Source organism: Melopsittacus undulatus, chromosome 5 (assembly GCF_012275295.1).
Source record: "Melopsittacus undulatus isolate bMelUnd1 chromosome 5, bMelUnd1.mat.Z, whole genome shotgun sequence".
NCBI lineage: Eukaryota > Metazoa > Chordata > Aves > Psittaciformes > Psittaculidae > Melopsittacus > Melopsittacus undulatus.
This window is the reverse complement of record NC_047531.1, coordinates 5,132,970-5,160,619: the sequence shown is the minus strand read 5'-3', so window position 1 is coordinate 5,160,619 and position 27,650 is coordinate 5,132,970. Positions and strand designations below refer to the sequence as shown.

The 27,650-nt window shown below is 45.0% G+C and overlaps 1 protein-coding gene across 2 annotated transcripts in view; it reads right to left on the bottom strand.

Moving 5' to 3' along the window:
• Positions 1-27,650, bottom strand: part of EXOC4 (exocyst complex component 4) — a 380,270-nt gene that overhangs the window by 296,915 nt on the left and 55,705 nt on the right. For both annotated transcript variants that reach the window (XM_034063300.1, XM_034063301.1), the window contains exons 6-7: positions 24,524-24,767; positions 16,445-16,622 (exon numbers count right to left, since the gene is read on the bottom strand). In XM_034063300.1, coding sequence (XP_033919191.1) covers positions 16,445-16,622; positions 24,524-24,767 — 422 coding nt within the window. The remainder of the gene's footprint in view (positions 1-16,444; positions 16,623-24,523; positions 24,768-27,650) is intronic.

Genomic DNA, 27,650 nt, shown 5'->3' with positions numbered 1-27,650 from the left:
ACAGTAAGTTTAGGGAAGATAGGATTGGGGAAATGAAGGAAAGAAGCAAGCTAAACAATGCAGAACAACCTCTTAAGGTCCTTTCCAACCCAAACTAGTCTGGGATTCTATCATTCTAAATCCAAAGGCTCCTTTAAAACAAATGCAACTACATGGGGCCACTTGGGAAAGTCAGCTCTGTTTAAGAGGAACTGTAATTTGGAGTTAACTTCTTCTCTCCGAAGGGATGGTCAGGCTCCCATCACTTAATGAACCATTTTCAAGATTGCAAAAATAAGCTGAGGTTCAGCAAATACTTGGTGGGAATCATTTCAGACTCATTAAGAACACACCAAGTCAGCTTTATTCTGCTGAGCCAGCACATCACTGCAGTAAACTCTCACAGGCAGGCGTGCTGGCCCTCACTTGTAAAGCCAAATTAAGCAGGTGCATAAATACCACTGCCATCAGGATCTTACTGAGCTGCTGGGACTGATCATATTTTAACATAACTATCACAGTGTTGAATGAGGCAACAAAAGGACAACTACAAACTCAAATACATCTATGAAAGTTCTCATTCACCCCAAAATGACCATTCTTTCCCCTTGGATAGGCTAGTCATTGCTTTTTTATCTCTTTCCTACTGCTACACAGATACAATTCCCCAAACCCCTCTGAATTTGGCATTTTGAGGCTCAGAAGAGGCAACAATCCCTGCAACCATTGTCAGCTTGTCATAATTATAGAATCATAGAATAGTCAGGGTTGGAAAAGACCTTAAGATCACCCAGTTCCAACCCCCCTGCCATGGGCAGGGACACCTCACACTAAACCATGTCACCCAAGGCTTCATCCAACCTGGCCTTGACTACAGCTCCTTTAATCCTATGTAGGGCCTTTCCAAGCAGATACAGCACACAAGAAAGTCAGCTCCAATTCTGTGGTTTTAAAGGTATTTTAAATACTCTACACACCTTCAATAAGTTTTATCTTCCCAGTATCTTAAACAGGACTATAGTGAAGAGATGAAGATATTTTCAGTGTCTGCAATGCATGGATCATAGACTAGTTAGGGTTGGAAAGGACCTTAAGATATCTCATTCCCATAGGCAGGGATGGCTCACCCTAGACCATCTCACCCAAGGGACTGTCCAACCTGGCCTTGAACACTGCCAGGGATGGGGCAGCCACAGCTTCTCTGGGCACCCTGTGCCAGCGCCTCAGCACCCTCACAGGGAACAGCTTCTGCCTTATCTCCAACCTAAATCTCCCCTGTTTTGGTTTGAACCCATCACCCCTTGTTATATCACTCCAGTCCCTGATGAAGAGTCCCTGTCCAGCATCCTTGTAGCCCCCTTCAGATACTGGAAGGCTGCTATGAATGCATGATGACAGGAAAGCTTAGGGTCTGAAAGAGCCCTGTTCAATACAGAAAGGAACTGGAAAGCAGAGAAGCTGAGGAACCCTTCAAAAGATTATTTTGTCCACAAGATAGCAAACATTTTCCATCACCTTTTGGAAAAAAGTTTGCTTCTCCATTCTCATTTCACTAGGGAGAGGTTCACCAAACTGGAATTATAATAGTAGTACTATTACATTACCTCTGCATTGAGTTGGAGGAGTTGCAAACAGTACTCTCCTATATATATATATGCATCTGATTAAACCATTCAGCACTAAAGAGGTTATTCTGAGAGGAAAAGCACAAAAAATCCACTTACATATCACCCACTCCCTTGTTCTTCCCTTGCCAAACACACACATGCTTGCGCATAACTTCAGCAGTCTACCCCAAGCTCTACATTGTGTCCATACAGCAGCCTGGGATGCAGATACAGGAGTTGAGTATTCATGTATTGGGATTATATTGAGCAAACAGACTGACCAATACGTGAAACTGCTCTGGAATCTTTATCCTGGAAAGCAGCTGGTGTGATAGGGGCCATTTGATGCATCTTTACTTTTAGATCCTTTGAAAACTGAGCTTGTGTGGGTTTTTCCTCATTAAAGGTACTGCTCTGTCTTCAGCTGAGGCCACAAAAGCCATGTACCAATCTGTTCGGCAGCCAGAAAAAATCCCAAGTTGATACATTTCCCCTAAACTTACCTCTATTGCTACACCCTTAAGGCATTAGTCACTATAGTAATCTTGTTCTCCAGCACTTATCCCTGTAGCATAGACACTGAGATCCAACTATGAAAGGGCTGCCACTGTGAGATGTTTAAAGGATCCCCACTCCTTCCACACATCCTTTCAGAACGAAGCCAACATATGTCAGGATCATTAACACAGCACAACATTACACATCCAAAAGAACACATCCCTAATAAATCACACAGGGATCCTACACAGACCATGAAGAGCTATTATAACATGTGCAGGAAACTGTTCCTATACCATCAATTAATATGTGAACCTTTAACTTGATCTTTAGGGAGACTGTTAATTATAGAGCTCACAGCAAAGCTAAATGCAACAGAAAAGAATGTTTAACAAAACCTTCAACCCAAACCTTTGGCCTTAAAAAGGTGCTACCAGACAATACAAGGCTCTAGCTAAACACAGAAGAAAGGTGTAGCACCAGTTACAGCACACAATGAGCCCACTCAACATCACAATAAAGACTTCTCAAAAGGCAGAACACATCTTTGTGACCTTGGAGATAAATCTCATAATCTCATGCTCATCTGCACCTGCAGAATCCCTTCACTGGGGTGTTTGATGTTTGGATTTTCATTCCAGTGACTTTGCAGAGAGTGTCAATAACTCTTTAGGTGGACTGTGAGAATGAGGAAATCATTTTGCTGCCCTGGTGTTTGACTACAGGCTGCATTTAAGCCTGTCGATGCAAGAATTCAGATTAACATCTAGCTCGTTTTCAGAAAGCACGGGAGAGATAAAGTGAAGGGAATACACAGGCATAGCAAGAGATATGAAACACAAGTAACAAAGGAACTCAGCCTCTGAAGAATATTAAACCAAAGAACACGATGCTGACAGAATCAATGCTAAGAAAAGAAAGAGGGATTTGGGAATGCAAGGACCAAGTACCAACCTGCTTGATACCACCTGCAACCTCACACAGGTTGCCATTAAGAGAAGCCAGACTTCTAGACATTACATCTTCTGATCTACCTATTCAGACGCATTAAAGTACCTGTTGCACAGAGATGCAGAGGCTTGATTCATCCTTCCCAATAACTCTGAGATACTAAGATTTGAAAATCACAATAATTGGTGTAAGTATAAAGAGAATTGTGGTTCTACTTCAAGTAATAGCTAGTTCCTGGTATTGCCAATCCTGTCTTGAGCCACACCATGCATCAAGTTAGTGATGGAATTCTCTGTCGTCCAATAGCACTTCCCACTACAAATCTAAATTGGATGTTCAAATTTAGAACACAATGCAGTTTTCCAGGGCCCTGGCCTATCCCCACACCAAAAGCAGAATAAAAACCTAACCATGCTCCAAAAATTACTTCCACAACTTAATCCTGGAATCCTTGTTTGGAATTCCTGAGTGTGAAGGCAAAAGTGCAGGAAGGATGTGGAGCTACTGAAGTAAATCCAGAGGAGGCCATGGAGATGCTGCGAGGGCTGGAGCAGCTCTGCTCTGGAGCCAGGCTGAGAGAGCTGGGCTGGGGCAGCCTGGACAAGAGAAGGCTCCTGAAGGGGAGACCCCAGAGCAGCTCCAGTGCCTAAAGGGGCTGCAGGAAAGCTGGAGAGGGGCTTGGGACAAGGGCCTGTAGGGACAGGCCAAGGGGAATGGCTTGAACCTGCCCAAGAGAGGGGAGACTGAGCTGAGCTCTTAGGCAGAAGCTGTTCCCTGTGAGGGTGCTGAGGTGCTGGCACAGGGTGCCCAGAGAAGCTGTGGCTGCCCCATCCCTGGCAGTGTTCAAGGCCAGGTTGGACACAGGGGCTTGGAGCAGCTGCTCCAGTGGAAGGTGTCCATGCCTGTGCCAGAGGGCTGGAAATAGATGAGCTTTAAGGTCCCTTCAACACAAAGCATTCTATGATGATCAACCATGTATTTTCTAATAGCCCAAGCAGAAGATGTTAAGCACTGAATGGATGCAGGACACGAAAAAGTGATGCCTCAGAAATAGGGCATCTTAAAATAAGTCCCACTGGAAAGAAAACGCATCCTGTACAAAAGGTTATCCAACAGCAATCACAATACAGAAGGAAGCTGAAGCTTACAGAGTGAAAGTGGAGCAAAACTGAAAAACAACCCCTGCAACTGCTTGTCTTACACAGTACTAAAGACCTACAAACAACATTGTTTTAAGAACATACAGATACAAACACACACACTATTGCTTTCTATGGCTGAAACTGCAGTAGCTGAAGTGTGTTTGATACCCCACTGCAGACAAACCGAAGGACATCACTGGCTTTAATCTCTACTCAAACACAAGGATCTGTGCATATTAACGGGGAGATACGAGCATCACTTCCACTGAGAGATTACAGAAGCTTTCAGAACACTCTCCACCCACTCCTGTCACATCCACACATCTTTGGCAATGTCTTAATTTGTCCACATTAGGCCCAAGATGTGCTCTAAAGGAACGACACCATTGTGAAATAAGGCAAATTATCACGAGAGGTTAGAGAGAACAATTCAAATGCACCATCATTTATCACTCTGGCAGGTAACGGGGCTGGGAAACACAGCTTTTCTAACAGAGCATGTGATGCACTGGTTAAACAGCAAGGGAACATAGCACCAAATCACTGTAATAAAGTGAGATCACCCTTTTATTGTGTCCTGGCTCATCATGTGTAAATCTACTGGTTTATATCACTGTCCTTTGTGAGTCAAAAGGGAAAGATTCTTGATATTATGCTTAAGGGACCACTTTGATTTATTTATTTACTGACCCACTGGGAGGTGTAACTGCTTTGCCTTATTCTCCCTGTCATATGCAGCATCTTCCAATTGCATAAGCCTAGGAGAGAGAATTAATGACATTATTAACCTTTGTGCAATTGAAATGAATCTACCAAGAGGCAGACAACATTCCTGGTCACATTTCCATCTCAGGGATTGCACAAGGCCATAGGTCAGCCCTCGACAGAGAGACCACACTTTGTCCTCCACCTTTCCATCCCATCTCCTGCGCCGAGCCTCTTCCAAAGGAGGTTCAACACAAGAGATGAGGCCATCAGCAAAGCAAAGCAGTTCCCCTGTCTACTAAAACAGAGGAAAAGTTACACAAAGTGTTATTTTTGTTGGAGGTTCACCCCCCTTTAAAATCACCTTCTCATAATGCAAAATTAGATGTGGGATTTTCAAAGGGATCTAAAGTAATTAGCTGCCCCATTCCCACTGGATTGCCATGGCAGCTAGATCCTAAATGCCTTTGGCTCCTTTGGAAAACCACATCCATCACTGAAATACGCAGGATGGCTCAGCAAAAACTACAGGAAAACAAGCAGAGTTGGTCACAGGTTCAGGCTTACTTTTATAACACTTTCCAGAGCCCCCTCAGCCACTACTGCATTGGGAATAGTGGGTACCCAGCACCAAGTTCTCCACCAGAAAACCTTTGGGAAACAATATTTCATGCACAAACCATGGTAAAAAGCGTGTGGTGACACTACAAGGCAGTGCAATACTAAAACCAAAAGGCAACACTGCAGTAAATCAAAGCACCAGAACCACATCACTCAAAACCACAGCTCAGCACACGTCTATTTTTCATTCTCCTCTCCTAGAGCTGCTCTTTGATGCTTTGTCAAGCAAATGCAAAGCAGAGGGAGTGCAGCTTTTATGACTGGAAAGAAGGAATTAACAATGCAACACATTTTATTAGTATTGTAATCAGTTTCCAGCTCACAGCTTCACCCAAAGTACACCCAAATTCACACGTTTCTTAGGCCTTTTCCAGTAAATGAAGACCCCAAAGAGCTTTACAAGGCTTTTTAATTACACGCGAAGAGTAGAATGACTGCATACAGGCCACATTTAATTAACTAATTCCCTCATCTCCCCCTTTTCTCAGGTGAAAATGGGTTTCCATGGTTCCTAGCATGGACACAGTCTTTTCCAGTCATTTGCTTACAAGCAACAGTGAACAAGTGGATTCTGGAATAAACAGAGCTGATATTAGTGCACATATATTCTGTATGTTGATAGATATGGGTCTTCCCTGTTATTCAAGTGGGTCACCAACATAGCAATATTTGAAGTTATATATATAGGGCTGGGCTGAGGACATATGTTCAAAGAACAGGAGTGTGAGCAGCAGCTCAGGGAGGGGATCCTGCCCCTCTGCTGTGCTCTGGAGAGACCCCCCCCTGCAGCCCTGATCCAGCTCTGGGGCAGCAGCACAAGAGGGACGTGGAGCTGTTGGAGCAAGTGCAGAGGAGGCCATGGAGATGCTGCGAGGGCTGGAGCAGCTCTGCTCTGGAGCCAGGCTGAGAGAGCTGGGCTGGGGCAGCCTGGACAAGAGAAGGCTCCTGAAGGGGAGACCCCAGAGCAGCTCCAGTGCTTAAAGGGGCTGCAGGAAACCTGGAGAGGGGCTTGGGACAAGGGCCTGTAGGGACAGGCCAAGGGGAATGGCTTGAACCTGCCCAAGAGAGGGGAGACTGAGCTGAGCTCTTAGGCAGAAGCTGTTCCCTGTGAGGGTGCTGAGGCGCTGGCACAGGGTGCCCAGAGAAGCTGTGGCTGCCCCATCCCTGGCAGTGCTCAAGGCCAGGTTGGACACAGGGGCTTGGAGCAGCTGCTCCAGTGGAAGGTGTCCCTGCCTGTGGCAGGGGTTGGAGCTGGAGGAGCTTTAAGGTCCCTTCCAACACAAACCAGGCTGGGGTTCTGTGATTTGTAAGCCTCCAGCGCATATAAAACCAACAAAAAATAAAATTAGATTAACTACATTAAGCAAAATTAAATTATGATAGTTGAAGATTTTTGAAAGTGCCATTTTTGTTCAGTTAAACAACGAATGAAATCAGAACATTTCTAATGGAGAAATTAAAATCAGCCCATTTCCAAGCCTGTCCGTGTCATATGGGCCCTGTTGAAGCACACCACATCAGCACCTCCCACCAAGCAAGCAAGACAGAACAGAGGTATGAAGCTCAATTCACATTTTGCATTTCAGGCACCAGTGTAGAGAAAGCTTCTCTCAACTTCATTCCTGACAAGTCAATAGGGATTTTGAGCTCTATATTTCAGATTGATGTTTAGATGTCACAAAATGCTGACTTATGAGGCCATTACCAGAACACTGCTGAGCAGGAACAGAAGGATTTGGGGGTGGAGAAGGGTTGTTTGTTCTCAATGAGAGATGGGAGTTTGTCATTTCCTGCAAAGAACACAGGCTTCGAGCTCTTCAGCCTCTCTCACTCCAAAGATCACCAGTGAATCATCAGCCACTTGCTGGTGGTTTGTACATACACATTTGCGCTATATATATAGCCAGAGAACAGTCTCTTGTAACCGAGTGCTTTGGGCAGAACTTGGTAAAAGCTGGTGCAGCAGGAATTGCTTGAGGCACACAATAAATGCAAAGTAATAAAGGAAAACATAACAAAGGCTGATTATGGGCTTAAATGCTTCCTTACAATGCCTTGCCAGTCATTTACCTACCCTTGAGAACCACAGTCCAAGTCTTTGTTATCTACAACCAGAGCTGGCACTACCTGTTGAAACACACGTATAGAAACCCAATGACATAACTCAAAAATCACTGAAAGCTATCTGCAGCCTTCCTAAATAAAACCCCTTCAGAAGGCAGCTGGTCAGTGCAACCATGATAAAGTACAAGATAAACAGAATATCAAAGCTTGCAGATCACCATCGCAGCCATCTCCAAGTTTGGTTGGGTGCTTCGTGTATTCATGTTCTAAGTGGTGCAGAGCATCCGTAATATCAAAAGAAACAAAGAAATCCTAAAAACTCTTACTAAAACCAACAAAAACCACACAATGTACTCCCTCCTTCTACACTATCAAACCAGGCACACTAGAACTAACAGAAATACTCCCAAACCTTTCTGTTTCACTCAAACACTTGGTCCCCCACATGTAAAATGCAGAATGGCATCACCCTGGTGAGATCAGATGACAAAGTCACTTTGAGGATGGGGAGCACGCTGTGAATACATGTCCCTAAATGTTTTATGCATTCTATTAGTGATACAGAACAGATTTCTTACTGGTGCCTTTGTGTCCAGAGCTGTGGCAGTAACAGCTTCCAAGTGTATGTGCACAGACTTGCATTTGCCTCTGCAAGTGATCAGGGAATGGTTTGGGTTGGAAGGGACCTTCCACTCATTTAGTTCCAACCGCCTGCCATGGACAGAGATACTTTCCACTAGAGCAGGTTGCTCCAACCTAGTCCTGATAAGGAGCTGCTGTTGTCCCATCTACAGTATGAGATCCTCAGAGATGCACCTCCATAAACACTGCACCTTCTCTTCTTGTTCAGGTCCTAGATCAGGGCTGAGAGTGTGCTGGTGATGAAGAAAGAGGAAGAAAGAACAAAGATGGGGGCAGAGGTGTGAAAGGGTGCATGTGTGTGACCAGAGGGCAATAAGAGGCAAGTAGCATAGCTTGTAGTATGAACGAGAAGGAAAAGAAGTCATTAATATCCTTGCAGCCCATTCTGAACACAAGAGATACAATCATGACAGTCTATCTTAGCAGGGCTGAGCTTCTACATGCATGAGGTCTTGGTCCTAGGAGTTCTCTGCAAAGAGCTCACCTGCTAAAATGCCTGTCTATGAGCAATAAAACAAGGAAAAGGAAAATGGAAAGAGAATCCTTTTAGAAGGGATTTTTCATAATGCATTTCTATAGTTTCCTATGTTACAAATGACTCCTGAAAACAGCAGCCACCCCCAAAACAAAGTTAAGATTTCATCTCAGGGAAGCAAAAAGCAAGAGCTGGCAAACTTTAGAGGAAGCAAAAAAAAGCTTCCACCTCTCAGCGCTGTAAATGTCACACACAGCAAACACAGCAAGCACACAGCACGGGAGCGGAAAGGCTTTTAAGCCAAACAGTTTCCAAACATTTCCTTTGGATTCCAGCTAGTCTCTAACATTAGCAGGAATTTGCCTGCATGAATCCCTCCTGCACTGCTGTCAGATGAGATGTCTTGCCGTGAGGCCATGATGAGCATTTGGCCTTTTCCTGTTCACAGTGTTTTTATGATGCTAGTAAGAGTACGACTCGCTGCCTTTAAAGCCAGGCACAGAGGGACTAAGTGTGAATAAGCTCAGCACATCAAAAGAGACATGGGTTTATAGTCCTATAAAACATGTCTACAAATGCTCATGAACTACTTGTAGTTGCTCCTAATTCTGGCTGACAGCAGGAATCAAGTGCTGTGGACACTGATAGTAACCAGAAAAAGAAAAGCACATCAGACGTAACAAAACTACTCAAGAATCTAGGAAAATGGTTAAAGTGAAAGATAACTCACATATAGTGATGGGACAAGGGGGAATGGGCTCAAACTTAAACAGTGAAGGTATAAGGAAAGTATAGGTTAGATCTAAGGCAGAAGCTCTTCCCTGTGAGGGTGCTGAGGCACTGGCACAGGGTGCCCAGAGAAGCTGTGGCTGCCCCATCCCTGGCAGTGTTCAAGGCCAGGTTGGATACAGGGGCTTGGAGCAGCTGCTCCAGTGGAAGGGGCCCCTGCCTGTGGCAGGGGTTGGAGCTGGAGGAGCTTCAAGGCCCCTTCCAACACAAACCAGTCTGGGATTAAAAGCATAACCCACCTGAAATGAAGAGCCCTTCAAATACAGAACATCTTGAAGCTCTACAGCATGGACAGAGGAGGGTAACATTTTCCTTGCACACATTAAATGTGCTAATCTTCTTCAAACTCTCCCAAACACAAGCTCAGTGACCTCGTCTGCAATAACTGCACAAGTGACTGTACACTCTTCAAACAATTCATTTCTGTGCAGGGCTTTATCTCTTTGAACTTTAGCAGAAGCGCTGGTGTGTATAAAATACAATGGATCAACAGCTTCGAGAAGAAAACTACTCTCAAAACAAAAGCTGTTAACACAGTATTCATACAAACGCCTCCAATGTCACCATGTTTATGTAGCTCAGATCAGGCAACAAGGGTCATTCCTGGGAAAGACAACAGAACAACATTCTATTCAAGCTCAGCTCTGGACCTCTCCCACGTACCTGCTACCAAAGCAACTGAGTTTGTTTTAAACACACTCCAGCCAGAATCATCCAGTTAAAGAGAAGAGAGATTGATTTTGTCCATTTCTACTTCTATTAGTTGTTTTAAAAGGACAGTATGCCATTGCTGTCTCATCCTTTGCCCTTCCAGCTGCATAACATATCCCAGTGCTACAGAATCTCTCCATACTAGCACATTTTTCACCTTTAGCAACATCATTTTCACCATCCCCAATACACAAGTTCAGAACCTCAACATGACCAATTTCTGCTCCCAGCTGAGAACCCCCCCCCGTGTGCTGGGCTGCACCCCCAGAGCGTGAGCAGCAGCTTAGGGAGGGGATCCTGCCCCTCTGCTGTGCTCTGGGGAGACCCCCCCTGCAGCCCTGATCCAGCTCTGGGGCAGCAGCACAAGAGGGACGTGGAGCTGTTGGAGCGAGTGCAGAGGAGGCCATGGAGATGCTGCGAGGGCTGGAGCAGCTCTGCTCTGGAGCCAGGCTGAGAGAGCTGGGCTGGGGCAGCCTGGACAAGAGAAGGCTCCTGAAGGGGAGAGCCCAGAGCAGCTCCAGTGCCTAAAGGGGCTGCAGGAAAGCTGGAGAGGGGCTTTGGACAAGGGCCTGTAGGGACAGGCCAAGGGGAATGGCTTGAACCTGCCCAAGAGAGGGGAGACTGAGATGAGCTCTTAGGGACAAGTTCTTGGTTTGTGTTGAACACTGCCAGGGATGGGGCAGCCACAGCTTCTCTTGGCACCCTGTGCCAGCGCCTCAGCACCCTCACAGGGAACAGCTTCTGCCTTATCTCCAACCTGAACTTCCCCTGTTTCAGTTTGAATCCATCAGCCCTTGTCTTACACTACAGCACACAGGGCAGTAGAATGTTCTCTCCTCCCTTCATGCACCCAAGATTGTCTGAAACTACATTTTTCAATAGTTGTAGACAAATGACTTTCACATCCGTCATCGCCATAGCTAAACCAGAGATGAGCATTAATATGACAAACCAGTCAGGAGCCCAAGGGCATCAGTTCCACACACTTAAGACCATTTAAAAATCACAGAAAGACTGTCAGGCACAGTATTTTGAGGACAACCATAAAACCCTTGAATGTCTGAGAAATAACACTAATTTAGGTTCAAAATATTACCTGGTGAACTTCCCACATGCAACAGCAATTTCATATATTGCTCTGACATTTCAACCTCTATTTATGGCATATTAACACTATCAGCTCTCATCCAAGAATCTTATTTTACTTTACAAGTATGAAGTGTGTCACAAATAGCTCATTCATTCTTTAAATGCAAAGGTTCAAAGAAAGATTTGGTCATCTGTCGCAGGACACTTACGGAACTGAAGAGTGAGACAGCATCACGATGGTGGAGAGATTCAGAGCTCATAGAATCATAGAACAGTTAGGGTTGGAAAGGACCTTAAGATCATCCAGTTCCAACCCTGCCATGGGCAGGGACACCTCACACTAAACCATATCACCCAAGGCTTCATCCAACCTGGCCTTGAACACTGCCAGGGATGGAGTATTCACAACCTCCCTGGGCAACCCATTCCAGTGCCTCAGCACCCTGACAGTAAACCCTGCTCCAACATCACAAGGTGTTTTAGTCAGTGTTTTGCATGGCTCTCACTGCTGTGCTGAGCCACCCAGAGCAACAGCAAAAACTACATTGTGTTTTGCAGGAGCAGGTACCATGAGGTGCTGCTCCACAGAGCGGCTTTGGCGGATGAAAGCAGCGGTTCCCAGGGTAAACCTTTCACTTCTTCACAGAGCATTCTCTCTTGCTCCCGTGCCAACCCTGACACAGTTCAAGGGCCTGAGCAAGCAGGAAACACAGCTGGAACACTTGGCCACAAATGAGATGACTGCCAGGAAAATGAGGAGTGCTGCTGGAGGAATGAAAACATCCCAGGCTGCAGAAGGAGAAATGGCATCAGGGCAGAGCTGTCTGAGATCTGCATAGACTGGCATGGAATTGAACCCTCTACACCTTTTCCATTGAGTAACTGAGTACTGAGATTGCTGAGCTCCACTCCCTGCTCACCCATTTACCTAAGGACCAGTACTTTTAGCCATTAATTCACTTACAAAACCATAGAGTGGCTCAGCTTACAATAGCAGAGCAACCAAACGCATCTCCAAGTGCTCAAGCAGCCCTCCTAGAGGGTTGACATGAAGCATGACATAGGAAATACGCTTTAAATTCAGCTTTGCTGCAAGATCACTCAAGCTGCTGGCCACCAGACCTGGCTGAGTACTGCAGAATACTCCCATCTCCCTGCTCAAATCCTGCCCTCAAGTGCCATTCCTCTCTAAGAAAGGACAAGTCACAGCCTCTGGGCAGAGGAGCATCACATGTAAAGAGAAAGGGTTCTCAGTCAACAGTTCCTGGTATCTCCAGCTCTGCAGTAGCAGAACAGTAGTGTGTGGGCACAGAGTAGGCTATGGTTTCTCTTGCTCCAGTTACCTTATGGTTTCAGCAATGTTTAGGCTGCTAAATCACACCAGTTTAGGAAAATACACACAAGCATTAGGCAGAAGTCCCCAAAATAGGAAAGTAGTAACTGTCAGTGTCTTCTCAGCAGACAGACCAGCAGACAGCCTGCTAAAGATACATGTCTCAGAGCATACATGTGATTTTTCCCCCTCGAAGGCAAGAAAACAGATGCAGACCACTTAGAAATTGAGATCCATCAACTACAAATACTAACACTATGAAAGGACAGAAAGTCCCTTCCTTGGAGGCAAACAGCAACAATGCCCAGAGAAGCTGTGGCTGCCCCATCCCTGGCAGTGCTCAAGGCCAGGTTGGACACAGGGGCTTGGAGCAGCTGCTCCAGTGGAAGGGGTCCCTGCCTGTGGCAGAGGTTGGAACAGGATGAGCTTTAAGCTCCCTTCCAACCCAAACCAGTCTGATTCTATGATATCAGGATATTGAGCACACACGCAGATGCCTTTGCATTTTCTCCAGCAGCAGAAGACACCATAGCTGACTGGGTGACCATCTTAGCACTAGAGAGGCGGTACTTCTGAAGAAGCTGAATGAACACTAGTATTAGTGAGCAGGGACAGATGCCTGTCGTCATCATGGTACCAAAAGACACTGCTAAAAAAAGGTGAATGAACTGTTAAAGCTTCTGTGCTGTAGGTACCAGCAAGGAAGAACCCTCACACTGACTATGCATGTCCACCAGCTGTTGGACCCCAACACTAATGAAACAGAATAGTCCTTCAAGAGATCTGACCTGGCCTAATCCAGTAAAACAACACAGAAAGACTATGCTGCACTAAAACTTTGTGCTCTTCCAAAGCATGTACAACACTGCCTTTCATACAGCAAAGCCTTCATCATTTGGGCTGCAATGGTGCCAGAAAAGCTCCTTATTCCTTCACTGCACTGTCCTGAAGCAGACACTGATGTCAGAACATTGCTCAGTGCTGTTGTAACACAGCTCTCCCCAGCAGAACACTTGGTCCTACAGTAATGAGGCTCTTCAGAAGGATGGATATTCCACCCACAACTCCCCTGAAGAGCTAAATGAGCTCCACACACCAAATGCCAAATTAAAAATGGAAACAAGTTTCAAATCCCTTGTTGGTTCAGCAAAACCAGCCCAGGCTGAGCTGGCTCCTGTACAAGTAAATAGCTTCAAACCGGGTTTTCCTCAACAAGGCTGCTCTAACAGTCTGACAAACTGATTTTAGGACTTAATGTCTTTTCTAGTACTCCAGTACCCAACTCTAAAAGGTTGCTGTCTTCTTCCTGACAGGCTCAGGATCATTCTTCCCTTCCCAGAGGTCAAAACTATCTACAGATCTGCATGCTCTGTGTCAAAGCATTGCACAGCACTGTGCCACTCAGCTAATGCTACACCACAGGGCTGGTGCAGTTAACAGGAAGCATTCTCAAATCCAGCTATAGGAACAGCTCCCACATTTCCCACACCAGCACATCAGAAGTACACATTATTATTATTGTTATTCACTATAAGGGTGCTGAGGCGCTGGCACAGGGTGCCCAGAGAAGCTGTGGCTGCCCCATCCCTGGCAGTGCTCAAGGCCAGGTTGGACACAGGGGCTTGGAGCAGCTGCTCCAATGGAAGGTGTCCCTGCCTGTGGCAGGGGTTGGAGCTGGATGTACTTTAAGGTCCCTTTCAACACAAACCAGTCTGGGATTCTATGATTATTACTTCTGTACAGGGCTACAGAGATAATCTTGCTGTAACATCTTTGACATGCTGAGATGCACAATGTACATGTGAATTGCAGAGCGACATCACATCACTCTGACAGGACAAATAAACTTCATACATTAGCATCTGACGGAATTGCACCATTTCCCTGAGGCACTTCACCACAAACCCACTTCCCTCCAAGTTTTCCTCCTCTATCAATGCAGGCATGATTTAAATAACACCTTTAGAACACTTTTCTGCTTTCCCTGCTGCAAGTATAAGGTCTCTCAAAAAATTATCCTTAGTGGGAAAAAGAGGATAGAAACAATTTAGCCTTGGGATCAAAGGTTTTCTCACACTGTAAGGTAAAAAACCCTATTTTAATCCACTCCAATGAAACTAATACATAAAAAGCCCACAAGATTGGAAGAAATTGGAAGATCTCATTCTTTCTACATCAATGCTCATCTCTCACCTTAAACCAGCAAGAGATTAGGGATCTTAAAGTGCTGCATTATAAAAGCTCCTTTGGAAGCTTTTCTGGCTCCTTCTGATACCCATGCTGTCAGGCCAATAGCAAGGAAACCTGTACAAGTGGGTTGTTGTACCTTTCCTGGCACACAGTTTATAGAAAGCTTGACCAAGTGTTTTCTCCCCAGCACAAAAAGCACATTCACTCTTCTCCATGTGCACATCCACACATGTTTCTATACAGAAGCTTTATCAACATTGGTTTGGAATAGCCATAACTCACTCCCAAATTCACCACTCATGAGGACTGAAACCATCACGAACTCTCACTGCTAAGGGGGAATCCCCAGCCATGCCATTCTGCTTCACTTTAGATATGATCTTACTCCCAAAGCTTTGTCCTCCTGGAGCAAAATCTGCAGAACTCAAAGCTCTTCACGTTTTCCTAGATGTCATGGATGACATTAAGCTGGCTGGAGGTACCACATGCCAAGCCTTTTCCTCCTGTCATCAAGTTTAATCTTTCAAGGATTTGAGGCCAAACAGCTTCAGTTCTACACCACTCTTCTGTTTAGAGAACCCACCATTAACCTTTGGCTGGACATTCCCCATCAAATGTGCTTGCAAGAACAATGTTGAATGGATGTGAAAACCTTTATAATGGAGGAAACTGCTCAAGGTTTCTTTAATAAAGATAAGAACTGCTCTAGAAAGACAAACGAGCAGGTAAGCAGACAGTGGATGTGATCAAAGGCCCACAGCTTACATTTACCATGTCCAAGCAGTATCAAAATTCCCACCATGCACACAGTGGGCTCTATTTGTGTAAGCAAAAACCCTGTGTATATCACTGCAGGTCAAACAAGCCTTTAGAGCAACAGCTAAATAGACCAGAGCCAGACAATGAAAAACTGTGTTAGAGTAGTAGCAGGGAGCATTTGTCATGAACAGGCCAAAGGTGGAATGACCATCATAAATCTTGCCACCTCTTGTAAATAAAGCCAGGTTCATTTCTTTGATCTCCTCTATCAAACAGTGGATGAGGTCTGCATCTGTGTACTATATATATAAAGGCAATTCCCAAATAAATACATCCCCTAATGTGCATGTGTAGCCTCCCAGCAAGAATGAGAGAATAGACTATGTGATAGATGCTCTGCTGTTTGAGAGAGTCTCAGATGCTCACGTGATAGGCATGGTACCACAATAAAGCCTAAGCAAGGTACAGCTTTAATATCCTACACTTTAAAATAGGAATCACAAAAGACTTCCCGGAAAACATGCTGGCAGCAAGTGTCTCAGCTGACTATAACCAAGCCATAATGACAAGAGAAGACAAGTGATTAGAGCTGTGGCACTTCATAAGACAGGTAACACTGAACAACAATGCCACTGCGTGAAAGCTTCTGAGAGATCACTTGGTAGGCAAAAGGGATCAACCTTTCCATACACCATAAGGATGAAGCCACAGAAATATTCTGATGTTCAAGCTCACTGGAGTATAACAGTCTGGTAGAAATGTGGCTGCTTACCATAAATGAAGACAAATTCCAGCATAGCTGACTCTTGAGTGTGACAGGCATTCTCTGGTATTCTGGTTGCAAAAGCTGTTTCAAAGCTGAAAAGGTACCCATCCAAAGGATTCTTACCTGCAACACATCCTGGATCTTCACCCACACATCAACCATGTCATAGAGCTTGATATCACCATCGTACTGGCTGCAAGGAGAGGCCACTGTTTGTTGAAGGTGCCCAAGCACCACAGAGTGTGCAGCAGCCACAGCATTGAACTTGTCAAAGAGCAGCTCCAGCAGTTCCAGCAGCAACCTGTGAACCATCAAGACAACCAACACTCAGTTTCTAGAAGACACCACAGGGACAATGGTCATGCAGCACATCAGAGAAGCAGGCCGGGAGGCAGAACACTGTGACTTGGGACCCACCACAAGAGGGACATGGAGATACTGAAGCGAGTGCCGAGGAGGCCATGGAGATGCTGCGAGGGCTGGAGCAGCTCTGCTCTGGAGCCAGGCTGAGAGAGCTGGGCTGGGGCAGCCTGGACAAGAGAAGGCTCCTGAAGGGGAGACCCCAGAGCAGCTCCAGTGCCTAAAGGGGCTGCAGGAAAGCTGTAGAGGGGCTTGGGACAAGGGCCTGTAGGGACAGGCCAAGGGGAATGGCTTGAACCTGCCCAAGAGAGGGGAGACTGAGCTGAGCTCTTAGGCAGAAGCTGTTCCCTGTGAGGGTGCTGAGGCGCTGGCACAGGGTGCCCAGAGAAGCTGTGGCTGCCCCATCCCTGGCAGTGTTCAAGGCCAGGTTGGACACAGGGGCTTGGAGCAGCTGCTCCAGTGGAAGGTGTCCCTGCCTGTGGCAGGGGTTGGAGCTGGATGATCTTAAGGTCCTTTTTAACCCAAACCATTCTGTGACTCTATGACTTACCTATACAAACAGAATACAAGATATTCATTCTGAATTATGAAATGATTAGTATGGCAGGCTTTAAACAACATGAAGTATCACAAACCCAAACCATAAAGCCACATCAACTGTGTCAGTTATCAAGATTTCACTACTATATGGAAGGTACTACAGCTATAACCTCATCTCAATGTACTACACTTTACCTGCTCCTATGGCTTCCTTACTGCTCAATTACTGTTATTAATGGACCTTTGCAAATTCCTGAATATCCTGTGATAAGGCAATGACTCAACAGGTTTTATTACGTGAGAATGGAAAAATCCTGATGGGAGTTCACTGCCGTTTAATGAGCAATTCAAGTACACACACAACCCCAACAAAATGTGAGGATAACACTTCCCAAATCCATATGTTTGGCACTTCTAGCTCTGACAGACAGGCTCCATCACATTTAACTGCAGCAGCTTAGGAGTTACCACATGCTTGCTGTGTCTACCCATCATGAGCTGCTATCCCCGGAGCAGGACAGAAGATCTAGAGCAGAACCGGAGTTGCACCCACTCCTTAACCATCACGCTTCGGTCTCCTGTGTTAGTTAACCATCACTAATGAGATGTGTGTTCACACCTCAGCCACTTCATCTCAGAGTGCTGAGTATCTGCAAGCATCCATTTGTTTCAGCAGTTGATTATCTGGAGTAATGAAGAAGCTGTTGCACATTTGCTGCTGTTACCACCAGACAGTAAGACTGGCCTCAGAGGATGCTGTGGTTAAAACCACCTCCCTCAGCCTAGAGCAGTCCTGGACTGAACTTCTAGTCTGCAAAGGACAGACACTGGCTATTGTCTGAATCACTATCAACTTACTGAGTCTCATTCATAGACTACAATTTCATGTATAAAGATATACGTGCACAGCATTATACAGCAATCTCCTGAGGATCTCACATGGGCCATTCACCTACCAATGCTGACAACCACACAGCTCAAATGGTTAAGCAGAAAAGCACCTTGATTCAATAGAAAGAGCCACTGGATAAGTCTGGGAGGATATAGTGAGGCCAGATGTATGTCATATGCAAAATAAAGATGTGTTTTGGAGTTATGTTATCATAACCCAAACCATTCTGTGATAAGTATCACAGGGACATTAATACTGCCATACCTCAAGAGACAGCACCAAGAGAGACAGCTGTCAGCATTAACAGCATTACCTTTTTAATATGGGAACATCCAGTGTATCAGAAAAGCCATTCTAACCCATTTAAGCTTTGTATAATCATAGAATCCCAGACTGGTTTGGGTTAGAAGAGGCCTTAAAGCTCCTCCAGTTCCAACCCCCTGCCATAGGCAGGGACACCTTCCACTAGAGCAGGCTGTCCTAAGTGCTGTCCAACCTGGCCTTGAACACTGCCAGGGATGGTGAATAATACATCTTAGTAACTGTCCTGTCCAAGGGAAACTGAGAAGTTGCTACAGTGGAAAGATCTATATCTCTTCCTCCCTTCCCATCTACTATTAGTCCATCACCAGAAGTATCAGCAAAGAGAACAAGACAACCTGAGAAACAGCCTTCATCGCTGTTGAGCAAGTATCTTCTCCAACCCACTCTAAGATACAGAAGAAGCAACTACTGCTTCAACAGCCCCTAAGAGATACATAGAACTGCACATATTTAGTGGCAGAAGCAGCTAGGGCCATGGCTTGCCAGACAGAAGCCAGACAAAACTAGGACAAAAACCAGATATAGAGTCATAGAATGGTTTGGGTTGGAAAGGCCTGAAGAACATCCAGTTCCAACCCCCCCATGGGCAGGGACACCTCACACTAAACCATGGTACCCAAGGCTGTGTCCAACTTGAGCACTGTCAGGGATGGAGCATTCACAACCTCCCTGGGTAACCCATTCCAGTGCCTCACCACCCTAACAGTAAAGAATTTCTTCCTTATACCCCATCTAAACTTCCCCTGTTTAAGTTTGAACCCATCACCCCTTGTCCTATCACTACAGTCCCTAATGAATAGTCCCTCCTCAGCATCCCTATAGCCCCACTTCAGATACTGGAAGGCTGCTATGTGGAATTTGTATAGACCAGGAATTTCATGTTGGAGGCACAGACTTGCTTGAAATGACAGAGAAGATAACATTATGGGAGCAAATACATTATATACCACTGAGAAAATCTAACAGGGCAAGCCCAACTTCTTCTAGCATCCCATTACGAACAACACATAAGCTCTCTTACACCTCCTTGCTGCCTCAGGGACGTGCAATTTTGCAGCACCAAACAAGCTGGAATTTTGGACAAAAGCATTTCTGTTGTGCCTAGGTAAGCCTGACCTCACATTATCAGCTTCAGCAGTATCTTAGTAATAGCTCCCTACACCGAGTTACTTGGTTTTCAATTCCGATGTCTTCCTATCCCAATGTGATAGACATGAAATCTCCCTGACCCACTTTCTTCTGGGGTCCTAACTACCACCCCATTACATTTTCTCTTCTCATGTAATGTAATATCTCCACATCTCCCTATTTTCCACATTAGCCAGCTCCTCTTAGCTTAATTTTCTCTGCTCTGAAAGTCCGTCAGGTCATTTTTGAAACAAGGTGACCCAAACGAGACATGGACACAATCTATGTCAGACAGCCAACGAGACAAAACAGCACCAAACCATCTGGCCTACATTTTATGCAGATGGGGTTGCAACACAGAGTGACCTAAGGAGAACACATACAGAGAGTGATGGGAGACTGGCTGGGGCACTTTGTCAAAGCAATCTCATCACCCCTTCACCCAGGAACATGGGAAATGTGTGGCGAGACAGTGACACACACCCAGCAGCAGCTCCTGTTGTCTGCACAATAAGGGGGAATGAGTTGATGCAGAGTGACTGCTGACACCTGAATGAGGTCAGTGTTGACAACTCATGCATTTGAGCAGCAGTAACATCCTCTGCCTGGTCTGAGTGCTGCTGGGGGTATAATTTGGCTTTACTTTAAAGCATCAAGATGAGGTAAAAGTCCAGAAGTGGATGATGAACATGAAGGGAAAAAGTTTATTGAATCCAACAGGATTTAGCAGCAAAGTTGTTAATACTTTATAGAATAGTTTGGGTTGGAAATGACCTTTAAAAGCCATCTAGTCCATCCCCCCCTGCAACCCTAAGTGCATCTTCAATGTATCCCTAGCAAAACCTTGTCCTATAAATCTGACCCTCAAGTAGCCATGTGTCCAGATCAATATTACTCTGCAGTCAAATCTCTTCCATAATTCAGAAGGTTCATGTATCAATACTCCAACCTAACACACCATGGCCTCGCAACCCAAAATACGTATCTCTAACCATGAAGGTAAGAGACATGCTGTAATGAGCCACAGAGGATAAGCCCAGGGCAATCCCTATTTTTAAGCCCTTTTTCACAAACTTATTCCAAGCACAGATTCCTAAAAACTTACCTAGACTTTTACAGAAGTCCACTTAAAGCTGAGGTCAGTGCAACCAGGAGGGATTCAAGGATAGTTTCCAGAATGATCTTCTACCCATGAAAAGGAAATATCCAGAACCTCCTACTGCTCTTTACTGGGTTTCATTATCTTTATACCATTTACATTTCATGGTGGTAAGTGCATGTTAGCAAGGAGGATTTAAATCCACAGAAAGTATCTCACAACCAAAGACATGCCACCTTGTTAGGCCTATCCTAACTCTTACCGCACATGACTGCATCCATGTTGTGTGCTTTAAGGTAAATACAGAATCAAGTGTATCACAGTGGCATGCCAGTCCTTCCTGTGTCACCCCACTGGTCACATATAAACTCATGCCATGGTATGGAGATCCTTCAAAGGGTTAGTGCCATTTCATTAAGTGAGCCTCCCCAGCATCATACCAGCTCTGTTGAGCCGATATGTGGAGTGCTCAAGCCAAAGGGCAAGGACAACACAGCATGGAATCATAAAATCATAGAACAGTGAGGGTGGAAAGGACATTAAGATCATCCAGTTCCAACCCCCTGCCATGGGCAGGGACACCTCACACTAAACCATATCACCCAAGGCTCTGTCCAACCTGGTCTTGAACACTGCCAGGGATGGAGCATTCACAACCTCCCTGGGCAACCCATTCCAGTACCTCACCACCCTCACAGTAAAGAATTTCTTCCTTATATCCAATCTAAATCTCTGCTGTTTCAGTTTCAACCCGTTACCCCTTGTCCTATCACTACAGTCCCTAATGAATAGTCCCTCCCCAGCATCCTTGTAGGCCCCTTCAGACACTGGAAGCTGCTCTGAGGTCTCCACACAGCTTCTCTTCTCCAGCCTGAAGAGCCCCAACTTTCTCAGCCTGTCTCCATACAGGAGCTGCTCCAGCCCCTGATCATCCTCGTGGCCTCCTCTGGACTTGCTCCATCAGCTCCATGTCCTTCTGATGTTGAGGACACCAGAACTGTACACAATTACTTCATGATGGAATGAGCCATGCGTTGTCAACACTGCAATCCTTGGTCTTCTACACAACATCTGGTACAGCATGGACAAGACTTACTCCTGGCAGGTTCACAGGGGCTACAGGACTTCCATGTGAGAAAACAGACTTTATGAAGCTCTGAGGAGATGACCTAAGAGCCTGCTGGCTCTAAGAAGAGAGCACCCAGAGGCGTGCAAGAAACATCATTACACTGAGATCCCATTGCTTTAGTCACAACCAAAAAACATCTGGATCTGATAAATTTGGGGGCAATTAATGATGATTTTATATACAAAGGTTGCCACAAAATCTGATATGGAAAAGCTTACCATGTAAAGAAGCAAAAGACAGATTTTAAAGCTGAAGAAGAACAAATCAGCAGCTTTTCAGACTCAGTGGCTGTTGTTAGACCTGCAACTTTCCCAGCCAGGTTCTAGAAAGTATTTAATTCCTATAGAATGAGATGGATCTACACAATTGTTACACTTGGTCTCAAAAGGAATTACACCAGCACCTCCACAAGATTATCAACCCATCCTCAAGTGGAAGGAAACACCACCCTTCCCATACAGAAAAGGTAAGAGCCATCCAGAGAAGCTGTGGCTGCCCCATCCCTGGCAGTGTTCAAGGCCAGGTTGGACACAGGGGCTTGGAGCAGCTGCTCCAGTGGAAGGGGTCCCTGCCCATGGCAGGGGTTGGAACTGGAGGAGCTTTAAAGTCTTTCCCAACCAAAACCACTCTGGGATTCTATGATAGAACTTGTTCTGTACATACTGAATGAGCCACAGGGAACTTGTCCAGCAGGCCTCAAACCTTTCAGGCCTCTCCATCATCCTATTAAGTCATTTTATATGCCAGAAATGAGAATTTTTATGGATAACCTTTAAAGCACAGCAGCTGAACTGAGCTCAGCCACAGATTAAGAGGCATTCACGTGAGACAAGCTTTAAGGTGAAGTGAAAAACATTCCACTCCCAGAAACCTGAGGTCAAGCACACACTGTGGCTGACAGCCTAATGAATAGGTAAGCAGTTTCGGGTGCTGCATCGTGCTCAAATTTGGGGTCTCACAGAGCTCTCTTGAAATAGCAGGACCTTGCTGTTCACATTCATTTGCTTCCTGACAGCAGGAAAGTCACTGGGATTTGATTTCAAACTGAAGCTAATTTAAGGGGCGGTGTACCTTCCCTTACTATAATTTATTCCTTTCAATATAAATGAATGCAACTGCTTGCTGTAAACTTCACATGTGATTTAGATTTAGAATCAGGTCTAATTATCTCTTTATTCAGCAAGAACTCAAGACACTCTCCAGAGCTCTACAATATCAGCATCCTAAAGGCTCACAAACTCCTATTAAACACATGCCAAAAGCCATTAAACTTTTCTGTCCCTTCTCAACCCTCTGGGCGGGTTAATGTCATTAAGATTTGATCTGATCCAATTTATCCATTTCAATGGACAACCTGGTAGTCATGCAACCTCTCAAGACTGATTCAGAAGCGCATCAAGTATATGTTACCCCCCCTCTTGGCACCAGTAACTAAAATCCTGCCTCCTGCTTGTTGTAATTTCACCAAGGTATCAGCACAGTAACTCTATGAGTTCTTCAAACGTAATTGTTTCCCCAGCAATGAGAATGAGAGGAATTAAAAAGGAAGTCTTTATCAAGCTGATGTTTTCCTTGGGAGTCATTTTTCCACTACAAATATTACATGTCATGAAGATACACATTTTTGGTTTTGTTTTTTCTTTCCACCATTCATTCCCTATGGGCAGTGATCATTCCAACATGCAGTATCACAGATGAATATTTCAGGTAGAAGTGACAGCTAGTCCTTATGGAGTCTTATTTTCCAAGCAACAGGTCTAGTGAATCCTGAAGAACGGCAGGAACAGTTCCCTGCTGGCTTCCACACCTCACCGTTAATGTAAATGGGCTTCAAACCAACCAGAAACTTGGAGAGATATTTATTGATGTACTTAGTTCCATACATGATTCCAAAGCTCTGGACCTGCATCAGTTTAATTGGACTCTGATATATTTGAACTAACTGAGCTGAATCTTCTCTTAAAATCATACTACTCACGAACTTAAGGCTGTATTTAGCATCAGCACCAGTGTAAGGCCACAGCTGAGTGCAACACAAGATGACAGTATTTGTTTTGGCACAAGTGTTCTTTACACTATAGATACAAGCACTCTGAGCATTAAATTTCAAGCTGTTGTAAAGACACTTAAAAAGCAAGGTTAGGTTAAAATATAAATAAAATCAAGTACTTAACATAATGTACCTCTTGCTAGTTAAATAATGCTGCCTTCTACTGTGCTTCCCTTTCAAACCTGAATTACAGCATCTGTTTGGCCAAAAGATTCTCTTCTAGGGCCAAGAGGAGAAGGAAACATCTCCCTTTCCACATCTTTAGCTAAGAAGCGACAATGCCTCCCCTTTCTGAATGCACACCCTGAATTCCCAAGCCTTTACTGTGAGGGTGGTGAGGCACTGGAATGGGTTGCCCAAGAAAGTTGTGAATGCTCCACCCCTTGCAGTGTTCAAGTCCAGGTTGGATGGAGTCTTGGGTAACACGGTTTAGCACGATGTGTCCCTGCCCATAGTAAGGAGTTGGAACTGGATGATCTTAATGTCTTTTCCAACCCAAACCTCATGGAATCAGGTGCAAATCAACCTTCCAGTGAAACACAGGAATTTCTGGCAACGGCACCATTGCATCTCTCTGCTACTACAAAATCATTACTTCAAATGGTCCTTAACAGTTACAACACCCTTCCCCAGCTTTCCCTTTGCAGCAGATCAAGGTTTGGTGGTTGCAATACCCTTACCTAGGCTGGTTTTCCTGGGAAAGGTTCTCCCCTCTCTGGTAGCCATTGTCTGCCACCTGGGTTGTGGAGCGCTTGACAATCTGCTTGAGTTCTTGTTCTAAGCGATCCTGGATGGCTTTCACTGTCTCTGGGATTTTCTTCAGCTTGGCCAGCCCTTTGATGAGTATTCCCATGAAGATAGTGCTGTTCTCCTCTGGATCCAGTTCTGCATCTTCTTTCATTTCCAGAAGGCTTGTGTCTCTCACTGGAATAGATTTACAAAGGCATATAATCCAAGATTTCAACTATTAAACCCAACACTTAGCACTGTGCAGAAGCAGCATATCAACTCCTTTGCCTTCACAGAACTCCCACCACTTGGAGCAACCAAGGAATAAACAAGGAAACCAGCAACACTCAGATTCTGGCTATTTCTGTTTGCTTGGGGGCTTTCCTGTACATAAATACACCAGCCTGCACATTTGATTGATGTAGGAGTGACAGCTCATGGTACAAGTTACATATTGGGAAACAAAGGAAGTTTGGTGTAATTAAGATATTCATAAATGAGGTTTCATACCACTATAGATCCCCTGAATGTGTTTCAAGGAGCTACAAGCCCTAAATTTCTAACCTAGCTGTTTTTCTTCACTTTATGCTTCACAAGAGAGGGGGTTTTGTTCTAAACAGCATCAAGCTCAACAGACTTCGATGAATTCAGCAAAGTTTCCACTGCCAAAGTGAACGATTGTTTGATGTTATCCTATTCTGCTTCATTACATCTGTCAAGAGGTTGATGAAGTTATTCAGATCTTTAAACAAGGCTTCTGGAAAGGAAAAGTGAGAAGAATTAGAGAGGATATTGTGGATACAGTCCTGAAGTAACAGGGATTGCACAGGGGGAAAATCTGTTGCTAAGAGACAAGGAAAAGGAAAGCAAGAGGTACTTTTAAGTATGTTTATTAAGTAACATTTCTTACTTTACAGGTAACACCCAGCAACAACATACACATGTCCTTGTTAAAGACTGGCTGAAGCATTTAATAAACATATTCAATCACTGATGTGAATAAAGTGTCTTCAAGACAAACTCAACTAATGCATCTTGTAAAGTTTACACCCACAGTGGCTGCACATGGACAAATGTGGTTGTGTTTTCTCCCTGCTCACCAAGCTAACCTTTATATATCCCAACTCTGCTCAAGAGATAACCATCACTGGCGGTGCTAATGGATGTGTCTTGGGCCTGGGGGCCCATGGGGCTCAAATCAAGGGAGATAACACAACAACCAAGGGCTAATCTGAACAATGTGTACCACTGCCACCAACCTTAAACCTGGTGAAGGTCCAACTCAAGCCAAGTGCCTGTAGTTGGGATGTAAACATGACTATGAGTCAGTGAGCTTACCCCATAAGTAGTGGACAGCCCAGCGCCTGTAGAGCTTTCCTGCATGGCAGTAGGCTGCACATCAGGATCACCCATCTATGTAGTCAATACTCAAATGTTTCACCATCAAATCTTTTTAAATCACTGTCACATTTACTATCATATTAATCACTATTTCATACAACAAACATATTGCTAACTTCTCTCTTTATGAGTGAAGTGCATCACTCCATCCATGACTACAAACAGCACTGAAGCACAGGGCTGAGGCTATGCCACCCACCATCCCAAATCCCCACATAGGAATTCAAACCCAACTGTTGGATGGTGACAGATGACTCCTGTGGTTTCAACCTCTCAACAGATTTTTTACTTAAATCAAAACTTCAGCAACCTGAAGGAATGGCAGAAGATCCACCAGAAGGGTTTAAATGACATGGCAGAAATGAGAGATGGCACAGCACAAGTTGTACCCAGCCCTGTAGCTCTCTGAAGTTGTGATACTCTGAACAGAAGAGCATCAGCACCCTCAACTTACACAAGATCAGGAAAACAACAGCCCAAGGAACCCATATGGTGTAAACAGCACCATGATAAACACATAACACTTATTTCAGTATCAGCTTACACCAACCTCCACAGCAAAGACTTGGTTCAGTTTGGAAGAGACTTTAAAATTATCCATGGGCAGGGACCCCTTCCACTGGAGCAGCTGCTCCAAGCCCCTGTGTCCAACCTGGCCTTGAACACTGCCAGGGATGGGGCAGCCACAGCTTCTCTGGGCACCCTGTGCCAGCACCTCAGCACCCTCACAGGGAACAGCTTCTGCCTAAGAGCTCAGCTCAGTCTCCCCTCTCTTGGGCAGGTTCAAGCCATTCCCCTTGGCCTGTCCCTACAGGCCCTTGTCCCAAGCCCCTCTCCAAGGGATGACATCAAGTTTTAGGTAAAGAACCCAGGGTGTTCTGTGCTTTTTTCCTCTCTCACACTCGCTTTTCCCCAATTCAATCCGGTCAAGTTATGGTGTAAGCAACTGGAAATACCCAGAACATGGTGATTTTTTAGGAGAAGCAAAGTTGCACACATACTCCTGCTCAAAGGTCTCATCTACCACACCCCTTTCAGCCCACAAGGCTGCAAATCACTTTGTGCTCTACGTACATGGTCTACCCACTTTGTTAATGCTGCGTGTTACTCTCAAAACACCACAGCATGGCAGGCACACACACAGAAAATGAGCTCTTTGGAACAAGAGCTGTAGAAAAGACAGTGCTGGAAATGTGAAGGGAGAAAGGTTTTAACTTGTTTTTAAAAAGCTCAAATATCTTTCCCTCCTAGTTCAACGTGAGGATTTCACACCCTAAGCAACCTTTTAAGGGACAGGTCCCCATCATTACACTCCATCCCCTTTGTAAGCAGGCTGTAAATCATTCTTAATAACACACAATGCAAACCCAAGAGAGAGGAAACGCTGCTGTATCCAAATGTGAGGCCAGCATTTAAGAGGACTAAAGGCAGCAATCTGGCTGAGAACTCTGCCAGCACATCAGATGTATGTGAAACTCTTCCATTTTCAAAAGAGCAAACCAATTTTGAACAGCCTCAAATATCAAGACATAGATTTACATCTCTTACAAACAACAGCAAAGTGAATGGTTCAAGACCTAGGAGCAAGAAGTTTTGTTAGATCTGGTCCTTTGCTAGAACAGTGGGGACCAAGTTTCCTGCACATTGTGCCTATTAAACAGGTATCCTGGGTAGCTT